The sequence below is a fragment of the Bos grunniens genome, chromosome X, assembly GCF_055505025.1.
Source record: "Bos grunniens cultivar Pamir isolate PY7600 chromosome X, Bosgru_T2T1.0, whole genome shotgun sequence".
Classification (NCBI taxonomy): domain Eukaryota; kingdom Metazoa; phylum Chordata; class Mammalia; order Artiodactyla; family Bovidae; genus Bos; species Bos grunniens.
Window position 1 is genome coordinate 14,735,678 of NC_141194.1, and position 26,248 is coordinate 14,761,925.

Consider the following 26,248-nt stretch of genomic DNA (forward strand, 5'->3'; position numbering starts at 1 on the left):
CTGGCAAGAAAAAAAAAAATCGTCTCTTGTACACTATAACAGTCCCTCTGAGTCAGGATAAGACTGATTTCCAAGAAGAAACCACCGAGTACAACATCAAAGTCCAAGCCAGGGGAGCTGGGCCTCCCCAACCCCAAGCAGGCCCCGAACTGTGTGTGTGTTGGGGGTGGGCACAGCTGCTGAGATCCTCTGGCTCCTTGGCACCATGTTTCTGACAATGTAGAAAGCTAAATAATAAGCCCAACTGTTAATTCATGTCATAATTATACTAATAATAAGAGTGTTGAGAACCTTATAAGTATCATCTCACTTACCACTCTACAGCTTGAGTGCTATTATTACCCCCATTTCATAGATGATGGAACTAAGGTTTCAGAAAGTAAATGCTTTGCTCAGGATTACATAGCTCAGAAGTGAAAGAGTCAACATGTGATGTTTCTTTGAAACTGTGAGCTTGTGGCCCTGTGTACTGAGTCAGATGGCTGCTAGTAACCCAGCCTCTGGGCTTCCCAGGTGGCTCAATGGTAAAGAATCCGCTTGCAATACAGGAGACGAGGTGGGGTGGGAGTGTCGATCCCTGGGTTAAGAAGATCCCCTAGAGAAAGACTGGCAACCCACTCCAGTATTCTTGCCTGGGAAATCCCATGGACAGAGGAGCCTGGTGGGCTACAGTCCATGGGGTCACAAAGAGTCAGACACGACTTAGCAACAACTATAAATTAAGCCTCTGAGGCATAACTGAAATATACAGTATTCACACAAACTAGGTGATGGATATGATTAACAAAGCCCCATCTCTGGGCACAGAGATAGGCAAATGACTGTCTAAGGCTGCTATTCTGAGTTAGGCATTTTGGTTTGAGGACATTTTGGTGCAGGAACAACTTGACCTGGTATAATAAACAAACCATTGACCTTCCAGCTTCTTTTCCCTCATCCATCCCAGATCCTGATGTGTGGAATGAGGAGTCAAGGAAGTCTATCTGATATGCAAGTTACATGATATTAAACATGTGGCCATTTTGGTAACCTAAAATGTATCCCACCCTCACTGTCAGCTGTCAAAAACAGCTATTTCAAATCAACCATGTCAACTAACTCTACAAAAAGTGCTGCTTCCATCTGATCTCATTCCCTGAAGGATGGCAACATATTGATAGGCTAGGCAAGTGAGGCTTCATCTCTGAGTTCCTTCTAGAATATGGAAAAATTTGGTTTTAAGAGACCCAAACACTTCTATCCAAACCAATAGGCTTTACTGATAGGTTGTGATTCTTATGATTCTTGATGACTTAGCTCACACCTCTGATTTCTCAACTTAGAATCTGGTTTGTCACACAAACTTATTAACCAGCCTTGACTGCCACTACATCTACTCTGTTTACCTACATTGAGTCACTCCTGCTATAGCTATTTGACATAAAGCCCTGCTCTGCCCTTGGTATCTACAATAAAAAGCTAAGGCCCCATGGCAGCTCATCTTATATAGAAATGGTCCTCATCTTATACAGCAAGGGTTCTCCACAAGCAGCAAGGGGACAATTTTACCCCTCAGGGAAAATTTTTTCACAATATTGAGAGACATTTTTAGTTGTCACAACATGGGGTGAGTGTAGGGGTACTACTGGTACCTGGCGGGTGGAGACCAGAGATGTTTCTAGACATCTTCAAATGCACAGAACAGCGCCCCCACAACAGAGTTATCTAGCCCCAAATGTTAATTGTGCCCAGGTTGAGAAACCTTGATTTAGAGGCATCCTCTTATTTTGCTATTTTAAAAGTTTATACAAACCAGTGAGACCTCCCATCTTTGGGAGGCTGGAAAACTATTTGGTAGGTATATGAACCTTCTCACAAATTTATCTGCATTTATCATACAAATAACTAATACCCTAAAGTGATAAGTAAAGGTGAATTCTCCAGGGAAGGGGAAAGTATACCAGGATAATTTAAGTTTTTATAAAAATGAAGTTATATTAAGAAGTCAAAGAAGATAGAAATAGATAAGTTTTTATGAGTTATGAACAGCTCAGTCTTACAAAGGGAAGAAAACATAAAGGAAATTTAAGCTAGAAATGTCAGAATTAATGAGTAAAGGAGGCACAACAGAAATCATCTGTATGTCTATTGGAGACAATTCATCTTTCAGTACTGGATATCTTTATGGGGATTTGGGAATTGTCACAAGGCAGCCACACTGGGGCACAGAATGAACAAGATGATAAGCAAAAAGTAGGAAGGTTCAGAAGTGTTGAAGATGTGTATAACTGTAGATATACTAAAAAACTGATATAGTCTTACTATTTTAGGTACTGACTGCACAGAAAGAACATAAGAAGTCTTTGGCCAATACCTAAGTCAGGATTTGCCACGTTAAAACTTTTAGGTCATCATCCATTCTCATCATGAGAAATTAAATCTTTAAGAAAAAACAACCCTAAGGTGACATATGTACACCTATGCTTAATTCACGTTGATGTATGACAGAAATCAAAACAATATTTTAAAAGCAATCATCAATCAATTAAAAATAAATATTTCTAAAAACCCTAAATCTTAAAAATCAGATCAGATCAGATCAGTCGCTCAGTCGTGTCCGACTCTTTGCGACCCCATGAATCGCAGCACACCAGGCCTCCCTGTCCATCACCGACTCCCGGAGTTCACTGAGACTCATGTCCATCGAGTCAGTGATGCCATCCAGCCATCTCATCCTCTGTCGTTCCCTTCTCCTCCTGCCCCCAATCCCTCCTAGCATCAGAGTCTTTTCCAATGAGTCAACTCTTCGCATGAGGTGGCCAAAGTACTGGAGTTTCAGCTTTAGCATCATTCCTTCCAAAGAAATCCCAGGGCTGATCTCCTTCAGAACGGACTGGTTGGATCTCCTTGCAGTCCAAGGGACTCTCAAGAGTCTTCTCCAACACCACAGTTCAAAAGCATCAATTCTTTGGCACTCAGCCTTCTTCACAGTCTAACTCTCACATCCATACATGACCACAGGAAAAACCATAGCCTTGACTAGACGAACCTTTGTTGGCAAAGTAATGTCTCTGCTTTTGAATATGCTGCCTAGGTTGGTCATAACTTTCCTTCCAAGGAGTAATCTTAAAAATAAACTTGCTCTAAAATGGATAAATTTGGATGAATCAACTTTCTCTTTAACAAGGGAACTACATTTTGATCCAATAGTCATATATGTAGCTATTCACTTTGCTAAGCAAAAGTGCCATTAAAGGATAAAGCTGCTTTAATAAAACAAACACTAATTTGAGAAATAGTACATCAAGACATACATACCGTTCCCGCTGGCAAGTCCTGAGCAATCGTTATTCACTAGCAGCGTGGTGGAGTGGGTGGAGTTACTGTTTGACTGTAAGGAATTTGAAGAGCTGGAGACCCCTTGGTTTACAGTCTGCTTCTTTAAACCATTAGTAGCAGTCTTACTCCAGTCTATAGCAGGATAAGCATTATAGAAAAACAGGGAAGAGTGTTGAAGTGCAAATGCAAGAAACACAGGGTAACTCTTTCTATGAAATGATCTCTCGCTCTCAGATCTTATAGAGAATTCCACATTTCACAGGTATTTTCATTTAAGACTATATACATTTGTCCTTTAAATGACTCACTGGTCAAAAGTAATCTATATTCTCTCAGAACTAAAAGCCAGGCTAATTTGATTGTGTCCATAAATAGCCACTGAATTAGGTAATATTTCAGAGTCAAAGACTATCTTCACAAGAACATGGATCGACCTGCTGTGATGACTCATGGCTCTTAAACCCAGGCAAATGACTGAACTCTAGATACTGCCATTTTCTGATCTTGTGCAACCAGACCTTTGCAATACAGCAAAGCCTGTATTTGTGGGTAATATTTATGCAAAAGGAATTGAGATTTTCAAAGAGTACTTCATTTTTCTTATTTTCTTAAAAATGATCTATTTGCTATATAACCCAGAAGGGCATAGCTGAAAATAACTTCAAAGTAACCAAATGTATGCTAAGACTTTTATGTAAAGTCTGGCCCAATAACAAATAAATGAAGTCACTGACAACCAGGACCTGTGGAGAAAACATTGAGTCAAGATTTTAAAAATTAGGAAGGTAAATATGAAAAATTACTCTGGACAAATGGAAAACGTGTGCTCAAAGGGAAATGAATTCTAAACATTTCACTGCTGCTTCATTGCAGAAGCAGCCAGGCCATTAATTATATTGCTCACTAAGTTCCCAGTATGACTAATTTTTTTTAAATTCACTAGGTTTTTTTTCCATAATGTTCACACTGGATATTTTCTGTTGAGCAGGTTCCATTCATTCATTTCTAGATCCGATATTCCTCTGGCATTAATTGCTTTGGATCTTAACTTATGCAATCTCTTCCTCAAGATTTAAGAAAAGGATAAAAAGGTAAATCTTTACCAGAATTTTCCGCCAGTCGTAACTTTCCACAACACAGATATCGCCTCCACTGCTTTCTGACATTCTCTTTTGCTACACAGTAAAAGACGAATATGAAAAATCCTATAGGGTGGGGGAAAACACAACACAATGAATTCCAAACTGAGACCTGAATGTCATGAGCTTACTTCACACAATGATAAAATCTTTGGCAGCTATAGGAAAAATGAAATTTTGCAGATTGAAAATAAAGCCCAAAGTCCTGGGAAAGTTTGCTATCAAAAGGCATCCTGGGAGAACTATCTTTGTAAGATTTAAAAAATATATTTATAAAAAGAATTATCATTCCATATTTCCAAAATTTACCTGTCTGGTCTCTTACATCCTGTCTTTAGCCTTCCCTATCTTTGCCAACAAAGGTCCATATAGTCAAACCTATGTTTTTTTCCAGTAGTCATGTACAGATGTAAGAGTTGTACCATAAAGAAGGGTGAGCACCAAAGAATTGATGCTTTCGAATTGTGGTGCAGGAGAATACTCTTCACAGTCCCTTGGACAGCAAGGAGATCAAATCAGTCAATCTTAAAGGATATCAACCTGTATACTGATTGGAAGACTGATGCTGAAGCTGAAGCTTCAATACTTTGGCCACCTGATATGAAGAACCCTTTCATTGGAAAAGACCCTGATGCTGGGAAAGACTGAAGGCAAGAGAAGGGGACAACAGAGGATGAGATGGTTGGATGGCATCACTGATTCAATAGAGATGAGTTTGTGCAAACTCCAGGAGATGCTGAAGGACACAGAAGCTTGGCATGCTGCAGTCCATGGGGCTGCAAATAATCAGACACGACTTAATGACTGAACAACGACAACAATCTTTGTTGTGAAGTACAAGCCATCCACCCAGGAGACCAGCTCAGACCTAGGATCAGCCAGCTAAAGAATGTCTCTGGCCATGTAGCTCTACAAGGATTGAGTCATGAGCCACTGCAGTCCCTGACCTTCCACACACCCTGAAAGGATTTCAGGCTGGAGATCGGGAATGAGGTGCCCTATGCTGTGGGAAAACTGGTAGAATAGGCCTTCAGATAATTAGGTATTTTCAGGAGAAAATGTTATGAGGTAGTTTCTTGCATTTTCCCACACTTAGAAAAGCACTAAAATCACTAAGATATCTGGGCCTTATGACAAGCAGTAACCTTCTGCCAAGATGTGTGGTTGATTGTATGTATGTCTACCTCCCTCGCCGTACCTCTTCTGATCAGTTCTTCAGAGCCACCTGAGTGGCCATCTCCCAAGCTGTAGCCCCCAAAGAAAATGGGAGCTCACAGCTCTCACACTGTGCTTTTTTTACTTCCGTCCATGGCTCCCACCTCCCCATCCCTCCATATGTGTCATCGATTTCCAAGTTCTGTCAATGTTGTCTCCTCCTTTGTCTCTTATCCCTCAGCTCACCTCTCGGGTCCACAGCCACATCCCTTCCCTGGGCCCTCCCCTCTTCCTCCCAAGCCACTACAGACCTCAAGAGGCCCTCAGGCTCTGCCTCCCCGTCCCCATCACAGGCAGGTACAGGGCTCCCCATGCAGCCCACTTGCTACCACTCCTCAAGGCTTTGAAAGCAAATAAATATTAGCTGGATGAATGGACAAATTCTGAATCCTCCTTTGCCCCAAACCCCAATCTATCTACTTAGAAAACCTTCATTTTTAAATACCAGGTTTGCTTTTAGTCAGATGCACGTGCCCATTCTAAAGACTGACATCTCAAATAATGCATATCTTTGTCCACCTGCCAACCTGGGCAGCTATACTTGGTTGCATTAGGGGAGAAGCAGCACAGATGAGAGACTAAAATGGGGGTACTCGTGGCCCAAATCAGAACCTGTACACATCTTTCCTTTACTCAACCCCAAAGTCCTGTGAATTACGGTTTAGTTCCCTTTTACAAATGAAACAATATGTTCCTTCTGTCCATTTGTATTCTAATGAGAAGTCATTCTGGGGAAATAAGAAAGGGGCAGGCTCATTTCTACCATAAGTATGTGAGGGTAGGTACCATGCTTTCAGGTTTATGATCAGTATGATTTGGGCATATATTTTTTCTCGTTAAAATTAAGTGTCTCTTAGCATGCCATTGTTGGCAAATAAAACTTTTCTACAATAAGTAACACAACACCTGGATATACAAGTTCAGAAACTGTACACTGTAGGTAAAAACGAAGACATGGCATGTAGCCAACAAGCACATTGACTGGCTTCCTCCAAATAAAATAAGCCAAATTAGGCACTTGAATTCTATCTCAAGTTAATGAACTACTGCCTAGATAGAACTACAGGAGGATGCTATGGGAGCTAAAAGCCACCAGGAAAAGATGAAAACAAGCTGATGAAAATGCAGTTAAAAGGCTTCCCAACAGAAGATTTGGAATAAAAGACAACCAAGGGATAAGAATGCTTATTATCAGTTCAGTTCACTCAGTCATGTCCGACTCTTTGCAACCCCATGGACTGCAGCACGCCAGGCTTCCCTGTCCATCACCAACTCCTGGAGCTTGCTCAAATTCATGTCCACCAAGTCAGTGATGGCATCCAACCATCTCATCTATGCAAACCTATTAGTTTGCTTGGCTTTTGATGTCAAGGTGCGTTTATTAAGTATTAGTCACGGCTGACAACTCTTTTATAAAGCTGATCTAAAAGAATGAGTGTGGTTCCCTGGTAGCTCAGTGGTAAAGAATCTGCCTACGATGCAGGAGACATGGGTTTGATCCCTGGGTCGGAAAGATCTCCTGGAAAAGGAAATGGCAACCCACTCTAGTATTCTTGCCTGGAAAATCCCAGGACAGAGGAGACTGGCGGGCTATAGTCCACGGGGTCGCAAAGAGTAGGACAAAAGCATCAACAAAAGAATGAGTAATTTGCTTTTGTAAAGAATACAGAGGAGAAGCGTTCCCAAATGACTGCAGCTAGGCTTCATTAAGTGGGCAGCTCCAAGGTCAAGGGCCACAGAGTCTGGCTTGTCCGCTGTATGTCTAGACAGAGAACTGCACAGGGATTAGCCACTGGGCCAGGCTGCTGCCACTGACTTCTCGCTTATCACTGTCCTCAAATCAAATGCAGGCAGAGGAGCTCAGACTGGTGAGATCTCACGGGGACATTTATGGTATGCGTACTTTTCTGTATGCATGGTCTATTATACTTCAGTAGCAAAATTAAACAAAAAAAAAAAAAGATAAGGAACCAGGTGAAGGAAGAGTGATTGACTCTCCCAGAAACAGTTACTGGTAGGTTCCCCTTGATATCCTTGTTCCCTCCCAGGAGGCAGTGATGGTAAGGAGGGAAAGGGACCACTTCTTGAATTTAGTGAATTTGGCCTTTCTTCCAAGGATCTCAGAGCACCCTTTCTAAAAGATAAATCTGTTTTTTATTTTACTTGATTTTTTTTATTGGAGTATAAATGCTTTACAATATCATGTTAGTTTCTGCTGTACAACAATGTGAATCAGCCAGATGAAGATATATGCTGCTGCTGTTTAGTCACTAAGTAGTGTCTGACTGTTTGTGACCCCATGGACTGTAGCCCGCCAGGCTCCTCTGTCCATGGAATTCTCCAGGCAAGACACTGAAGTGGGTTGCCATTTCCTCTTCCAGGGGATTTTCCCGACCTAGAGATCGAACCCTTGGCAGGCAGATTCTTTACCACTGAGTCACCTGAGAAGTCCATGTATCACATCAGATGAGATAAGATCAGTCGCTTAGTCATGTCCGACTCTTTGCGACCCCATGAATCGCAGCACACCAGGCCTCCCTGTCCATCAACAACTCCTGGAGTTCACTCAGACTCACGTCCATCAAGTCAGTGATGCCATCCAGCCATCTCATCCTCTGTCGTCCCCTTCTCCTCCTGCCCCCAATCCCTCCCAGCATCAGAGTCTTTTCCAGTGAGTCAGCTCTTCGCATGAGGTGGCCAAAGTACTGGAGTTTCAGCTTTAGCATCATTCCTTCCAAAGAAATCCCAGGGCTGATCTCCTTCAGAATGGACTGGTTGGATCTCCTTGCAGTCCAAGGGACTCTCAAGAGTCTTCTCCAACACCACAGTTCAAAAGCATCAATTCTTCGGCACTCAGCCTTCTTCACAATTCAACTCTCACATCCATACATGACCACAGGAAAAACCATAGCCTTGACTAGACGAACCTTTGTTGGCAAAGTAATGTCTCTGCTTTTGAATATGCTACCTAGGTTGGTCATAACTTTCCTTCCAAGGAGTAAGTGCCTTTTAATTTCATATAGGGAAAGGATTAGTCACTCAGTTGTATCCAACTCTTTGCGATCCTATGGACTGTGAGCCCTCCAAGCTCCTCTGTCCATGGATTCTCCAGGCAAGAATACTGGAGTGGGTTGCCATTTCCTCCTCCAAGGGGTCTTCCCGACCCAGGGATCGAACCTGGGTCTCTCACATTGCAGGCAGATTCTTTACCATCTGAGCCATCAGGGAAGCCCTACAAATACATATATCCCCTCCCTGTATCTTAAGCTACTTTGCAGACACTCTAACTTTTACTTGCAATATTTTTCAGTTCGAATGAGTCATCCAGTGTTTATTTTTTGCTGTAGAGCTTACCTTGTAAGGTATTGAAGATGGCAAAGAGATACATGAAGGTGACATTAACTGGTCCCCAGGCAAAGAAGGCAAAGCCCCAAGTAATTCCTAGTAAAAATGTAAGGCCAGCGACGCTCCTGAGGTCTTGAATACTAGTTTTTCTCTGGGCTCCCAGTTGCTTCTTCCTTTTAATTCGACAGAGCTGAACCAGGACCACAATGAACATGCTGACGTTCAGCAAAAATATCACACAGAAATACCCCACAACCGTGATATAGAATACAGCATTGCTGTTGATCCAGCAACTGGAATTGGGGGGAAAAACAGGGAAAACATGTTTTGGTTTTTTCTTGCTGAAATATGGTTGAAAATGGTAACAATGAACCTATATTGTTTTACTGAAACATTATCCTATAAGCACAAAATTTAAAAAAGGATAAAACCTCTGACCTCCATAGCCATTTAACAGCTCTAAGGGAAGAAATCCAAGAGAGTTTATTTCAGGAAATCTGGTGATTGAAAGTATTTTAAAAATATTATTTGAAAACACTAAAAGATTTTATCCTCTTTCAATCCTAGTAAGTCTATTCCATGAATCTTTACTAATATAGTATAGCTTGTATTTTATTTTTATCAGAGGCTTATAAAAGTATTTTGAAATATAATTCAATTTTTAAATACTTAAGTAGTAGTAGGACGGGGAAGCCTGGTGGGCTGCTGTCTATGGGGTTGCACCGAGTCGGACACGACTGAAGCAACTTAGCAGCAGTAGCAGCAGCAGCAGCATGACTTTTCTAACTAGCTGATCTCTTTACATATATAATTGCAAAGTCTGCTGTAAATATTACTGGATTTTATTAGGATGAGAGCCACCTGATATGCTGATTAGATCCTCCATTTTTTGGAGAATTCTGCTTTCCAATTCACTTAAAATTTCGTGTCGTGCTTTGTACTCACAAGTCATCAGGTGACCCGTTGGGGAATTTCCCATAGGATCCAAGCCCATAGTTATCTGGAGATATAATCAGGACGATGGCCACAACCACAGCTGGGATGCCTGGAAGACAGGAACCACTGATCACACATAATTCTAATAACTAAAGGTGGTGAGAAAAAAAGAGTGGAGATTTTCTGTTTTCTTCTGAAATAGCATAGCAATTCATCACACCCAGTTTCTCTGCCTCCCGGCATGTGGGTGTATGTCGCCACCTGACTAGGTCTTGTCCAGTGGACTATGGACATAAGTGATCTGCTCACCCTCTAGGCCTAGACCATAAAACCACTTGTGAGATTCTCTACTCTTTTCTCCCCAGTTGAGGGCAATCTTGGAAGCCCTGTCCTGAGACAGAGTCTCTAGCAGCTTGGATCCTAAACAACCACAGACCAGAGACCCCCTCCACTCCTGCTAACTGGATGGCATATGAGTAAGAAGGAAATGGCAACCCACTTACCCTTACCCACCTGGAATGTAATTTTAAGGGTCAGGTGGCAGGCAAACTCCAAAATGTAAACCAAAGAATTAACCTAGTTTGGTTTTTAGTAACTTCTGGAACGGAGAAGGCAATGGCACCCCACTCCAGTACTCTTGCCTAGAAAATCCCATGGATGGAGGAGCCTGGTAGGCTGTAGTCCATGGGGTCGCTAAGAGTCGGACACGACTGAGCGACTTCCCTTTCACTTTTCACTTTCATGCATTGGAGAAGGAAATGGCAACCCATTCCAGTGTTCTTGCCTGGAGAATCCCAGGGACGGGGGAGCCTTGTGGGCTTCCGTCTATGGGGTCGCACAGAGTTGGACACGACTGAAGCGACTTAGCAGCAGCAGCAACTTCTGGAAAACCTTCCGTTATGAATCCCAATGTCTTCAACTGATTATCTGGAATCTGCTGATGGACTGAGAAGCCTGCCCTAGTTATTTGGGGGTGTTGATTGCCACCACTGGCTCTCTCAAGGGCCCAGGGCACTTCCATTAACAGGAAGCATAATGAGGAGTCTCCTCCTTTCTTATAGCGGACTTGGACTGAGGAGTCCAAGTCCTCAGCCCTCCACCTCATCATCCCCCACCCCATTCCAACATCTCACACTCTGTGCACACAGACCAGCCTGACATCCAATCTCAAGGCTCTGGTAAATAAAGACAGCTACCTGGTACCATCTAACATGATATTTCATTAAATTCTTTTGTATTTGGACATTATGGAGACACTGACATATGGTGACTTTCTAAGGGAGACTCCTTCCTAAAAATAAAATATTGAGGGTGTGGAGCTTGTCCTTGACAAGGGAACCTGATGTTTCTGAATTCTACAAAGAAGACAAAATCCATGCCCAAGATCAGAAGCAGTGACTTATTTTTCTGGGAATAAGTGACTTATCTTGTGGAAAGGGGTTGTTCTGTACCCTTCACAAAGATATAACAACAGGCAGGATGACAAGGGAGGTAATCTGTTGTGTAGGGAATATGTGAAGGAATATTTAGCCTGAAGAAGATGGAGGAGTCTGAGAGGAGTGGCAGCTCTAATGCAGTAGAAGGGCATGCCTAAGAGATGAGAAAGCCAGCCTCAGCTGTTCTTGAGCTGTGGGAATTAGGGTAAATCACGTCTTCACCTGGTATTAGCAATAACCGCCCGTACCTTGGGGCTTTCAGGATCCTAGTTCCCTGACCAGGGATTGAACCCAGGCCTCCTGGCATTGGAAGTGTAGAGTCCAAACCACTGGACCGCCAGGGAATTCCCCTGGCTTATTTTTTATGGGGTTACTTGTGTGAAAATACATCGAGACATAAAGTATTATACATAATGTTATATATTACTTGTTGATTATCTAAAGGACTGTTCAGCGGAAGTGTCAGCTTATTATTTTTTTCCTAAGAGAGCAAAACCAAGATCGATGGGTAAGTGCTACCAGAGAGCCAAGTGAACTTAATGGAAAACCAGAACTGTAGAGCTTTAGAAAATGGTCACTGGCTGTCTTGTAAGGTATTAAAAATAAGACAACAGGTCCAAAATCGAGTTGCTTATGCTAGCCACAGTTCACCGAACTGAGACTTAACTCCATCACAGCTTTGGCTCTCCCAGAAATGAAATCTTAAACCAATCAATCAGAAATTGCCCAATCATCACTAGTTAGGTAACCTGTCTGAGAGACCCTGGAAATCCTCAGAGGAAAGTAAGCTTGCAATAACCAACCCACTTTTTGCCCAGATTGACTTCCTTGTTCCTGCTTCCTTCTGCCTATAAAGTCTTTCACTTAGTACAGCTCCTCAAATCTCCTTTCTGTCTGCTAGACGGGATGCTGCCCAATTCATGAAGTATTCAATAAAGCCTGAAAGATCTCTCAAACGCACTCAGTAGAATCTTGTTTGTAATTAAAGTAATGAGCTCCCCAATAATAGAAGTATTCAAGCAGAGGTCAAATTATCTCTAGTCAAAACTAAGTCAAGTCCAGGAGGTTCCTACATTTGGTGGAGAGTTGAATGAAGAACTCTTCAAGATCTTGGGGCATCTAAGATTTAGTGACCAACAATCAACAGGTGGCATAATCAGGAATACTGGGCTGGTATGGTGATGAAGTTACATTAGACTTTATCTGTATGTTCTCTCTCTGCCCTGCTGAGCACACGGCTGTGCATGTGTGTGAATCTGGGAGGTACAGAGCAGAGTGAGGCTAGTTGGGAGCTCAGGGACTGACAGTCTGACCTCATTATCACCAAGCTAATATTTTCAAGTGACTGAGCACCTTCTGTGTGCCAGCCCCAGTTCTAGTCACTAGAGATACAAAAAAGATTCATAGCCCTAACCTCAGAGTGTTGCGGTCATAACCAATCCAGCATAAATATACAGGTGTTCTAGAAATAGACTTGACGAGGCTCCTCTTTGGGCAATGAAACATGAAAAGAAGAACAAAGCTGTTTTAGAAACCTGCCAAGTGTGACCTGCTTCATCAATGTTTCTATTTGATTAAAAATCAAAACACTGGAGAAAAAGCAGGAAAAGCCCAGGCAATGTGTGAGCAAAAATAATACATACCCCAACCAAAAATGCAGAATTTAAGGATGTATTTTCGGATGTAAGTATTAAACACTTTGACAAGGGCCAGGTACATATGGAATGCTTCCAAGCCCATCCATGTGAATGAGACCAAGAGAAAATAATGCAGAAATACAGCCACTGAGATGCAGAGGCCTCTTATGTCATACAAAGCAATCCACGAGTCCAAGAGGAACACCAGGTTCAGCAGGAGCAGGGCTGCGCACAGCTGGATGAGGATTTTGGAAGGGTAATCCCTCCGGATCTTTCTAAAAGGAAAGGACAAGAAAAGAATTAGCATCACAGTCTGCTGATGCTTATGTGAGCTAGCATGTCTGAGTTCAAAGTGATTTATTTTTATTCTTTGGTGACTGTCTATATGCATAAATTTCTTCTCTTTGAGTGCATGTCTGTATGTGTGTGTGTGGTGGGTAGGTGGAGGCATTACAACTAACAATAGCAACAAAGGAAAAATCTAAACGGAATCATCTGTGATAACCATGTGGAAATTTTATGTTTATATTTCTATGGAATCTTTAACATGCTGACTACTGACCCACCCTTTCAAATAGTATATAGTAGAGTCTCATGAGCACCTACCCCCATTTCTCCCAAACTCCTGGAAGCATCGCTGCTTCTCATACAGTAGGCTCCTCTATTCAGATCTTCAAAACATAGCCAGATTCTCCTGTTATTTTATGTTACTAGTTAAAATGAGATCATGGAAACAAGAGTTCAAACTATAGCTAAATGAAACAGGCAGAGGAAAATACAGTTAATTGATGACATGTACATGTTTACGTGTGTGAAATTAGATCTGGTGAGATCATTCTGAGTAATGGCTGGCCTTATAGTAATTTAGTGTCATTAATCCTTCTAACGGTCCACTAGAAGATCTGTACTCACAGCTGGACCCTAAGTTTGGCACTAAAAGTGAATTTGTGTATTTCCTGATTAGTGTCCAAAAATCTAAATCCCAGAACTTATATACTGTTTCATTTAAAATAGTGTTGGGGAGGTGGTTCCATGGTAGCTCAGCTGGTAAAGAATCTGCCTGCAATGCAGGAGAACCTGGTTCGATTCCTGGGTTGGGAAGAGCCCCTGGAGAAAGAAATGGCAACCCACTCCAGTATTCTTGCCTGGAAAATCCCATGGACAGAAGAGCCTGGTGGGCTACAGTCCATGCGGTTGCAAAGAGTCAGACAAGACTGAATGACTAAGCACAAATGTAAAAAAAGTGCCTATATTTCCTTCTTTTCTGACAGAATTTATTGGAATCCCGCCCACCCCCCCAACAAAGTAACCAAAGGGACCATTCTGGTAAGCCAAGGAGATGCTGTCATCTGGAATGTCATTCTTTCTTTGACCTACAAAGCTGCACCCAATTTGTATCTATATTTTTCAGGGAGGCTTGATATCCTTTATTCTTCTTCATCCCCACACCCATTAATGTATTTAATCTTTTGTGTTTGCTTGGTATAATTTAGAAACAATATATTAAACACAGCTCTTCTGCTGTATATGGAGCTATGGCCTGTTTCACATTGTAAGCTCTTGTTTTTCCAGGTCTGCATCTATCTTTCATTTCTCACTTAATGTCAACTAGGTACCAAGCATCATTTTAGGGTACAAGGATGATTAAGACACAACTCCTGCCTTCAGTGAGTGTACAAACTACTGGAAGTAAGTAAGCATGTAAACCAAAGTCCCATTAAATTTCACATATACATGGCCCCACTAGAGGGGTGGACAGGGTAAGCTAGGCCAAGGAGCACTTATTTAATACATTTTGGCCACTGAGGTGACCACTACATCATATAATCCAGTTTCTAGCTGTGGATACTCACTCAAAGGCTATGTAGGTTACAAGAGTAACTGACAGAAAAATTGATGAAAGCCCACAACCAATATAGGTAATAAATGTTAGGGCCATCATCTGAGCTGGTGGCAAGGATGTTCGAGACAAGTCCTAGAAAAGAAAATATTGCTTTCAAGACCAAATATTTTAAAATAAATGACACAGTTATAATTTACATTATTGGGTAGTCTAAGATTGTTCAACAAACCTACAAGGTAGGCACAATTATTATCATCCTGTTGAGATAATAAAAAATGAGACCCAGAGAGGTTAAGTAATTTGCTCAGGGTCACAAAGCTACGAAGTAGAGGAACCAGGATCCAGGTCTGGCTGACTTCAAAGCCCATGTACTTGATCACTACATTATGGTGCTCTGCAGAAGCCCCAGGCTAGAGCCTAAAGATGTGAATTTGACTTCTGGCTCTTATATTTCTTAGTCTACGACTGTGGACAATTACCTCACAAACGAGTCTTTAAAATGACAATAAAAACACCCCATTCTACCTATATTGTAGGATTGTTGGGTAGATTAAATAAGAGAATTTATGTCATGTTTTATAAAAATTTTAAAGTACACTGCCAACTAAACCATTTTCATTACCCATTTTAATCTGAATTCCCTAACCCTCTTATAGCTATTTTAAAAAGAACTTAAATGTAAAATTAGAATAAGAAAAAATACTTTGTTCAAATATTTTTCTTCAAGTATATATGCATATTAGAAGAGTCATTTCATTGGTCTTTAACTTTGTCACAGTATCATGAAATCTGCTGATCCATCAAGTCATCCACCAGATAGACTTCATAGCACAATGCCCAGCTACCCCTCAGACCCAGAATCTAAGGCCAGGCAAAGTGGGGATGTTACCAGCAGAACGCCGAAGCTTGTAAGGTGGCTGCAGGTACAGGTGGTCTCATTCAGCCTCCTGTCTTTGACAGAGCAGCCATCAGATGACCAGCCTCCTCTGCCACCTAGGGGGCATGGGAAAGAGTGTCTGTCCCTGCAGAAAGGCCACTGCACCAATCACTGCTCCTTCCTCCCCATTCCCCTTTCCCACTCAAGACTTTGAAAAAGTTACGTCTGGAACCTACCATTTCTGCCCAAGTCCCAAAATACACATCTCACTGTTAAGTCATCCTGTAACAGAAGGACACATTACCAATAATTTATCCAACTGAAAAAAACTGAAAAGCAATTAGAAAAAAATGACATTTGAACATTTCAGAATCTCATTCTAGATTTTAGGGGAGTTCTTATTTTATACAGGTCTCTAGAAGTCAGTGAGTCTCATATAGGTCAGCACTTTTTAACCTCAGCCATCGGGCGCAATTGCCTTGTGTTAAAAGGCACATTCTGATTCACTGGGTCTGGGGTGGGCCCAAGAGTCTGCATTCTAGCAAGCTCCCAGGGGAGCTGCAGGTCTGCAAACCATACTCTGAGCAGCGAGGTCATAGATGATGCTCAGTGAACTGGACTTTGCAAGATGCTTTCTCTTTGGAGGTGAGAATCAGACCTGGAGCTGCAGATCTAAATGCACTGAAAATTGGCAATAAGAGCTTGCTTTTTACACTGCTCCTTCCTAGAAAGTAGGAAGGCAGTTATTAGGCACGCTCAAACCCTATGAGCATGATTCTAGTCTCACACACAGCCCTAACTGGGTCTAAGGTGCTGCTGGACCGACTTTTTTCAGGCTAAGTCACACAGGGAGAGTTTGCATGAGGTGTCTCTGGCCAAGGCACACAGACCAGACAGGCCCCTCTCACCTGGCTCGGGTCGATATGCTTTAAGGTAACCGTCACGTTTCTTGTCAAGTTCTTGACTGTCAGGTTCGCAACGCTTGAGGAAATGACATAGCTGATCAGAGAGAGGTTCTCCAAGGCAGGGTCCTAGCACATCAAAGAATCAACAAGATGGCAAGAGAAAATGAAATGTTATCAGACAATTTAAGAGTTAGAAGGGACCCTAGTTAGTAGTTTAGTCGCTAAATTGTGTCTGACTCTTGGCGACCCCATGAACTGTAGCCTGCCAGGCTCCTCCGTCCATGGGATTCTCCAGGCAAGAATACTGGAGTGGGTTGCCATTTCCTTCTCCAGGGGATCTTCCCAACCCAGGAATCGAACCCAGGTCTCCTGCATTGCAGGCAGATTCTTTACTGACTGAGCTACGAGGTAAGCCCAGAAGGGACCCTAAGGACTATTTAGTCAACATTGTTTATTTTACTGCCTAGGTCAGGAATTCAGGGACAGGGAGTAAAGTGACTTCCCCAAGGACCGTAATGAGAAGCAGAGCTTGTTCCACTATAGTATGCTCTAAAAACTGAATTAAATTTCATAGACTGACACGAGACCCTCATGAATCTTAAAGGAACATAATAACATTAAGCCATTTAAACTGTATTCCTAAGCAAGTTACCTAACCTCTCTATGCCTCTATGTCCTCATCTGTAAAATGAGGTTAATAGTTTAATAGTTTCTCCCTCAGGGAGTTGTTGAGAGGATTAGAGTTAGCATTTCTAAGTGTTTATAATACTGCACAGCAATTGATAAATACTTTGTGTTGGTTATTGTTATTTATCCTCAACAGCATCATTAGGTCCTGTTTAAAAATAAACTACAGCTTTTCATCAATCCATCTGACTTATAGTAGACTTAAGAATGGGCTTCCCAGGTGGCACTAGTGATAAAGAAGCTGCCTGCCAATGCAGGAGACATAAGAGATGTAGGTTCGATCCCTGGGTCGGGAAGATCCCCTGGAGGTGGGCATGGCAACCCACTCCAGTATTCTTGCCTGGAGAATCCCATGGGCAGAGGAGCCTGGCAGGCTACTGCCCACAGAGTTGCACAGAGTCAGACACAACTGAAGGGACTTGGCATGCATGCCAGCTTAAGAATATTGGAGGATTATAAGAAATAAAACTCCAGTCTCCCAGAATCTAAACCAAGAGCAATTAGAGGCAACTTTACCTGAAACAGGGCAGGAGTTTCAAAAAAGTTGAACTGCACCCTGGAAGCCAGCTCCACAGCATCAGCTGGTAAATGACTCATCAACGATGAAGGCAAAGTAATAACGCCAATACTGTTCTCAGGAGCCTGAGCTTCCAGAGAAACCTGAAAATGAAGCAAAAGATTATAAAAATGTCCGGGGCTCGTATAATGAGGACAGGGAAAACACAACAAGTAATTAAGATGGAGGGTCCTGTAAAGGCATTTATTTGTGGTGTCTCTACGTACAATTGGTTCTGGTTTCTCTGATTACTATGGAATTAGAGGCTGTGTAGGGAGATGTGATAGGGAGATGAGGCTTTGGATCAGGAAAGAAAACATTTTATGGATAAAGGAAATGCAGAAACAATCAGAAAGTGCAGGATATTATATGTCAATTATATCTCAGTAAAGCTTGGGGAAAAGATAAAGTTCAGGATAACTGCACAGGGAGCCCAGGGAGACGACAGTAGCAAACATACCAACTTAGTGACCTGTTAGGGCAAAGTCACTGTAGAACCACATGCACAAAATTTGTAAAGGGAAGACTACAAAAATGAAGTTAAAAGACAAGACTTGGTTTTACTCACATGTTTTCAGCAGCCCCACCTACCCATCCCTCTAATAGGTGGATAGAAAACACTAGAAGCAGGATTGATATTCAGCACCACTATTTCAATAGGTTAAAATATTGAAATGGGTTGAAAAGTAGGGACACATTTGGTGTCCCTGCTCACTCCCAACTGCCTAGAACCCACTGGACACCTCCCCCACTTCCCCCCAAACTTCCACAATCCAGTTGCTAAAGGGTTAACAATGGATGCAATGAGGACCTCTGAGATCTTGCTCCAGCCAATGTCCTTCTTTTTTTTTTTTAATTTAAATTTATTTATTTTAATTGGAGGCTAATTATTTTACAATATTGTATTGGTTTTGCCATACATCAACATGAATCCACCACGGGTATACACATGTTCCCCATCCTGAACCCCCCTCCCACCTCCCTCCCCGTACCATCCCTCTGGGTCATCCAAGTGCACCAGCCCCAAGCATCCTGTATCCTGCATTGAACCTGGACTGGCGATTCGTTTCTTATATGATATTACACAATGTCCTTCTTTTGATTCTGTGATGCCTCATTGTTCTAGATGCTAAATATTTTGAATATCACCCATGGTATAAATAGTAATGGCCTTAATCATGAAGTACATGAGGACTATAATCATATAAAAGAAAAGGTCTTTCCTACAATAAATTAGGATGTACCTGAAGATTCGCAGGGTCTTGGGCAGCAAAAGTAGTTGTGTCAAAATTACTGGCATTTACTCTGATCACAGCCAGAGCCAAAGAAGGGGAGGTCAGACTTATTGTCTTGGTTGAAAAATTCAGCTGTAAGCCAATGTCATCCACTACTTTTAGCAATCTGTAAAGAGAAGTAGCAGTTCAAATTCAGCACTCTGACTGAATTGTTTTCCCCAGTGTAAGCAGAATACAGAAAAGAAACTTAACAAGTCATTATTAACCTCATAAGTGGGAGAAAAATACTTGGGTATAATTAATCATCTAGAAGCATCATTATTATTAGAAGATCCCCTCTCATGACCATATCAGTGTGCTAAGTCATACCTTTGGGCCAAAGGGGCCAGCAAGGTGGGCGGAGAATGAAGGAGTCGGCTGACTTGGTTTATCATTTGTCCTGCGAGTTTAGGCTCCAAGCTGCCTAAGGACAGAGCCCGCTCCATCCGGGACACTTGGTTCTCAAGATCAGAAACACTGATGCTGCTGGTATGAACAATTTCTGTAACAAGAGAACCAAATCACTTTATGAAAACATAATGGAAAAATCACTCATAAAGAAACATACATAGACTCTGTGACCTCGAAAACCCAACCCTAGGTATTTGCCCCAGGGTAAGGAAAACATGTTCATAAATGTTATAGTAGGCTCTTACCAACAGTGTAGGAGGGTTCCCTTTTCTCCACATCCTCTCCAGAATTTATTATTTATAGACTTTTTGATGATGGCCATTCTGACTGGTGTGAGGTGATACCTCACTATAGTTTTGATTTGCATTTCCATAATAATTAGCAATGATGAGCATCTTTTCAAGTGTCTACTGGCTATCTGTATGTCTCCTAACAATGAAGTTGCTAAATTCCACCACTTAACATCCTATTTCTTATTTTGCATATTCCCTTCTAATCTTTATCCACACAATAAAACACTATTATAAACATGATGTGCAAACTAAATATTTGCTTTTGCATTATTTTCACTTAAGACTTAAAAAATGCCCCAAGTTTCTGTCTGTTTATGCACAGCTGCATACTAGACATGCTATTGAGGTGGCATATCATATTTCATCATTCCTCTCTTGTGGAATTCAAAAAAAATCTCAAGCCATTTGGCAGAGGCTCCAGATCTCCTGGACAGGCTTGCCTGAGGCAGAGGAGGCGAGAACACAACAGCTCAAGTCTCGTGTCTCCAAGAATTTCACTTTGCTTCACCCTCCAAATTCTAGAGGAAGACCTGCTATATCTTATTCACTGGACTTAAACTCCAGAGATTATGCAGAATTCTCTCTGCTTCCTTCCCTCTTCCCTTTATCCTTTCACTCTCAAGCGTACTTTGTGTCCGGGAGCCTGGTGCAGTTTCTGTGGCATTCTCATATTCACCATTATTCCAAACCTATGTGGTTAGTGTGGTTATTTCCATCTTAAGGTAGACCAGGCTCAGTCAGGAGGAGCTAAAAGGCTTATTCCAAATCCCACCACCTGTGAGGGCCTAGGCAGACCTGCCCTGAGGTCTTCTGAATGGTCTTCCCCTTCTCATGGCTCCTCTGGCTCATCGCCAGCTCTGGCATTCTGTGCCATTTCAAGAACATCAATTTTTTTCTTTTGTTTTGTCTAAATGGAGTTCCTGCTTTTAATGGTTCAAAACTGGTCTCTTCAGAATGTTGAAAACAGTGACCCACCTTTTGCAGGAGAAAGAAACCTGTAAAATAACTCATCTGGATAAAATGAGATCTGTGTTTGCCTCAGAGCTATTTATCTTGGCCAAACAATCAATCTCAACTGTATCTGTGTTCTACGAATGCCCAAAGGAAAGCTCTCAAAATCAAGCAGACATCACAAAAAGAAAGGCTTAATGTGGTCTCATTGCAGACATCATAATTTGGCAGGCAGCTGGGTTTCAGGTGGCTCGAATGACAAAAACATGGGAGCAGTGTGGCTTGTCATATTTACCTGTCTTGTCAGGAGGTATGCCGGTCGTGTTGACGTTCACAGGGGCAGACATGGTTGGAGAGGGGGCTGACGACTTCCCAGGGGACAGGGTGAGGGGAAGATCAGGTGGAGGCTTAGGGGAAGAGACAGTTCCAGATGGCAGGGGCATATCAATGGCTGGGCTGGAAGTTATGGGAGCTGAAGGCTGGGGAGAAGGTAGTGGAATCACCCCTGTTGGAGAGTGAGGGCTCTGGGTTACAACTGGATGAGCTAGAGGCTCAGCAAAAGAGAAGGCACTAGAGATCTGGGACACAATGGTGGCCGGAGGAGCAACTGGGATGGCATTGCTGGAAGAAGAGAATGGTGGGCCGTGTGGATGACGAGCGAGACACTCAACGGGATCCTGCAGGTCACTAAAGGCAAGAATCAGAGAGATGCATATGAGACACAAACAAGCTACAGAGGCTAAGCTCTTCTCGTGGCAACCATGTGACACCACCAAGGCGACACGGCTCCGTTGTGGACTTGCATTTGCAGATCCTCTGTGTACCTGCCAATGGTCTCCTGCCCCTGCCCACTTCCACCACCTTCTCCCCAGGAGAGGAATTAGCCAGGAGGGATGCTCTTTTTTGAATTCACAGTTCTGCTTCACTTGTTCACTGCTACTCCCTGATTCTACACGTCATCACTTTTCAGTCAGTTGAGAAGAGCATGTACCACTGCCAGGTACTTCTTGGGAAGGGAGCTGTTGAATGCCCTGCAACCAAACTGGTGGTTTCCATATACTAGGAGTCTTTTTAGATTTCACAAAATTTATTCTTAAAAAAAAAATGGAATCACAGGCCCAAACTGTTTCAAACAAACTTAACATTTTTCTAAAATTAGAATCAAATACCAAAATGTAATTTTCTTATAATATTCAAATCCACACTGACAAAACTGGCTCATCATTTTTAAGACAACTGATTTGACTTAGAAACTAAAGCATACCCATTTCAAAACTATGTGTGTCCATCCAAACTAAAGCATACCCATTTCAAAACTATGTGTGTCCATCCATAATAGATACACTAACTCACTAACTCTTGTGTCAACTCAGTATTAACACTGAGCTCAAAGGGGTAAGGAGTAAACTGAAAAGCAGCTCTAAATTAGTCAGTAACAATAAAATGTTCTTCAATTTTTTCTTACACTTTTTACAAAGTACATAATTCTGTTAATTACAATTACAATCTTCTGCATATTGATCAATAGAAAAATATGTAAAAATAATTATTATTGATTTGTACAGTAGAGTTTTTAATTTCAGGAAATTCTCATACTGGTCTTGGTGGTTCACAAATAAGCTTTTCCTTTCCAAGAAACTTCAAATTTAGGTCATTCACATGCATTGGTGACACTGGGAAAGGTAAATCACACAGCCATTTTTTGCTTCAACTTACTGAATTTTGTTTCAAGAAAATCTTGAGTTGGAATTAACAATATACAATTTTGTGTGAAATTGATGAGCACAGAAATCTGCCAGAATCAATTTTATACTGCATAGCCTGCCAAAGTACTAACTAGCATACAGTACCTGATGAAGAAATGTTGCTGAATGAAAAAAATGAATCAAGCTGGGGCCAAAGGGGTGGTCCCAGCTTATACATCAGCTACACCCTTAATGTTACTTTAGCCCAGTGGTTCCCAATCTTGGCTGTGCCTGAGAATTACCCAGAGGACCTTTTAAAAATTAGAGATTTCTGTGGCCTTCTCCTCAGTGTCTGATTTAGTTGGTCCTGAGGTGACAGTAAAGTCTCCTCATTGGATCCTGATGCTTTCAGAAATTCCATCTCCCAAGTGGGGTTCAACCCTCCACCTTGATGGGGGTATATTAAGCTTAAAACTCAAGTACTCTTTACCTTTATTACATAAAATGCTACACATCCTTAACTAAAGTTCTTCAGCTACTCCTAGGTGCCTAATGTTTCAATATATCCCAGAAATTTGGTCCACAAAGGGCAGACAGGCTACACTTAGCCTTTTATTCCCATATGAGAAGTTTCATATTAAAAAATTCATGTCCTTTTTTAAAAAATACAATTTTTATCTGTAGAAAAGTATACAAAATGCTGCAAAGAAAAAAAAAGTAAACAAGAAAATGACCATCCAGCAGGCAGGCCAATCACTGGGAACTCTTGTGAGCATTTTCATTCATTCAATTCCTGGGTTTTTCCATGTATATTTTCATACACTTTTGATCACACCATCCATGACTTTTGGGATCATCTACTATTTTGAAGAATCCATCTCCCTGCTTACCTCCACTGAGGCAGAGGTTAAGGTAGTGATTTGCAACTTCAGTTGCCCATTAGAACCACCAGGAAAGTTTTTTAAAACTCTTAATCCCTAGGCTATGCCCCAGACTCATTTAACCAGAATTACTGAGGGTGGAGACTAGAAATCAAAATTTTAAAACATTTTTAATTTGAACTAATTGTAGGCTTACAGAAACACTGCAAAAATAACACAGAGATTCATACACTCCTCACCCAGCTTCCCCCAATGTTAACATCTAACATCTGTAGTTTAATCCAAATAGCTACCAAACTTTAGCATATGACAAAGGTGACATCTCAGATCACTGAGGAAAGGGTGGACTTTTTAATAAATGGTGCTGGGACCACTGGATAGACATTTGGAAAAGATTAAATTACTCCCATGCCTCCCACCAAATAAGAATAAATTCCAAGTGGATCTAATGTAGACAAAAATCATATAAGTACTAGAAAAACACAAAGATGAATTTCTCTATATCTAGGTGTAGGGAAAGGCTACAAATAATGCCTCTAAATCCACAAGCAATAAAATAAAAGATTGATAAAATTTAGGTACATTTAAAATTTTTATTTGCATAACAAAAACTTCATAAACAAAGTCAGAAGATAACTGACAAACTGGGAGAAAATATTTGCAACGTATACCACAGACAAAGGTCTATTATCCACAATATATACAGTTCTCTTAAAAACTGATTAAATATCTAATGGGAAAAATACATGAACACACAATTCACAGAAATGATACAAAAATGGCCCCAAATATATGAAAGAAATGTCCAAACAGTTTTAATAAGATAAGTACAAATAACATTAAGATACTATTCTTCCTATACCACACTGGAAAAACTTTTAAATATGAGGACACATTCAGGTGGTGAGGCTGGGAAGGCAGAATATTTTTAACACTCCTCAGGTGATTCTAATGTGCAACCAAGATTGCAAATCACTGATTTCAGGCAACAGAAACTTCATACAAAAGAAAATTGCTTTTTTTCCTAAAATTGAAAACCCTTCTTCACCATCAAAATTTCAAAATTCCTTAGCCAGCATGGTGATTAAATTATTATTATTATTATTAGGAAAAGGATCAGCATATTTGCTACATACCACTGCAGTTTCTTTACCTCCTCCAGGGAGGAAGGGCAGGGGGTCCTGGCAGAACAGCAGCACTGTTCTGGAGGAGACAAAAGGAAAAGTATGAAAATGCAAGGTCAAGAACAAGGCAAGGGAGAAGCTCAGATCCTTCAAGTATTATGATGCTCACACTGATGGCATTTTAAAGAACTTAAGTCTGAAACAGATGATAAAATAAATTGGATTCCATTATATTGACAATTATATATAAATAATAAGTGCTTAAAATATTTATTGAATGAATAATATGGGGTTGTATGCAGTATCAATTGCTCTTCAGCAACTCCTAAGAGAAATTCCGAAGTAAATATATCCCAGCAGCAATCGATCGAGCACCCCAAATAGAATTCTCTATCTCAATAGGGTTGTTTTATTCTGATTTCCAAAACAGTATACTGAGACTTTACTGAGAAAGCAGGAAAAAGCACCTTTTAGAGATCCCTAACAACTGCCCAACGACAAAAGACTCAAAACAGAAAGTTGTAACATATGTAAATTTATTCATTATATTTTCGATTTGAAAAAGATTACATCAAAGTCATTTGAAAATGAACACGACCATAAAGATAGCGACAACTTACCCATGGGTCGAATCTTTACTGTTTGGAAAGCAACCATCACAGCACATATGTTCATTGTCTTATTCAATTTTATGGTGAATGTACAATTTACTGTGCTGTAAAGAGAAATATATATAACCAGAGCATTACTCAACTGGAAACCTACCTACATATTTGTAGCTCTTTTTCAAACAGTGGGGAAAGGGGACACTGACACTGTTAACTTGCAATGTCACCCCAATAAGCTTGTAAACACCCACCTACCATGGGTGGAACTTTACCCCAAAGATTTCCTATGACAGAGCATTTAGAGAGGTTTACATTCACAGAGAATGCAAACCAGAGACCCTCTGACCATACACAGCTGCTGATTCGTTTTGCCTACCTGCATAATGAACATGTGGGGGTGGAAACCTGGTTACGAAGACAAGTATCCTGACACCTAGAGTCTGAGCGGTAGCGGCTTGCCTGGTTTCTGGAGGCCAATGGGTTTTCAACATGAGAGCCCTTTGACATCCCAGCCTAGACAAATATCAAGGTCTCTTAAATCCAAAACCACTCTGGCAGTTCCATTTAGGTCATCAGATAACTAGGAATTTAAGACATTCTGTTTCTTTTTTCACTTTTGTCTTGGTTTTAGTTCAGTTCAGTCACTCAGTTGTGTCTGACTCTTTGCGACCCCATGAACTGCAGCATGCCGAACAAAATATTAATGTTGCAAATAATGAGAAGTGAAATAACTAAATACATATGGTGGGTAGGGATCCAATCTACAGCTTCATGGGAAACTTGTCATTATTTGTACCAGTGAATCATTAGATGAGCAGAAACTGTTATTTTCTAGGACTTTTACTAGAATGGAATGCTCAAGATTCAGGTGGTCAGACTACTGACCTAAAAGCTGTTCTTGTTGGCTTATGCAGCTAGGACAGCCAGTGAACAACATTTCAAATGATGTGCAACCTCAAATAGCTGTCAGGCAATCTGTGATTCAACCTTGCACGAACTTTTTAATTTCTTATTCTTTCCGATCTTTTCCTTCCTCCTCTCTCCTTTCCCCAAGCTCCATAATTTTTTCAAAATTGAAATGAGTGTCTCTTTTTTTAAATATATATTTTTATTTATTTATGTGGCTG

General features: G+C 41.2%; 1 protein-coding gene across 18 annotated transcripts in view; it reads right to left on the bottom strand.

The window, feature by feature from the left end:
* Positions 1-26,248, bottom strand: part of ADGRG2 (adhesion G protein-coupled receptor G2) — a 127,335-nt gene that overhangs the window by 2,617 nt on the left and 98,470 nt on the right. For all 18 annotated transcript variants that reach the window (XM_086388225.1, XM_086388217.1, XM_086388218.1 and 15 more), the window contains 15 exons: positions 25,134-25,228; positions 24,526-24,592; positions 21,119-21,510; positions 19,499-19,670; positions 19,139-19,295; positions 17,855-17,998; positions 16,655-16,777; positions 15,983-16,028; positions 15,759-15,862; positions 14,880-15,001; positions 13,033-13,301; positions 9,963-10,062; positions 9,027-9,310; positions 4,422-4,523; positions 3,298-3,450 (listed from right to left, as the gene is read on the bottom strand). In XM_086388225.1, the coding sequence (XP_086244351.1) occupies positions 3,298-3,450; positions 4,422-4,523; positions 9,027-9,310; positions 9,963-10,062; positions 13,033-13,301; positions 14,880-15,001; positions 15,759-15,862; positions 15,983-16,028; positions 16,655-16,777; positions 17,855-17,998; positions 19,139-19,295; positions 19,499-19,670; positions 21,119-21,510; positions 24,526-24,592; positions 25,134-25,228 (2,330 nt within the window). The remainder of the gene's footprint in view (positions 1-3,297; positions 3,451-4,421; positions 4,524-9,026; positions 9,311-9,962; positions 10,063-13,032; positions 13,302-14,879; positions 15,002-15,758; positions 15,863-15,982; positions 16,029-16,654; positions 16,778-17,854; positions 17,999-19,138; positions 19,296-19,498; positions 19,671-21,118; positions 21,511-24,525; positions 24,593-25,133; positions 25,229-26,248) is intronic.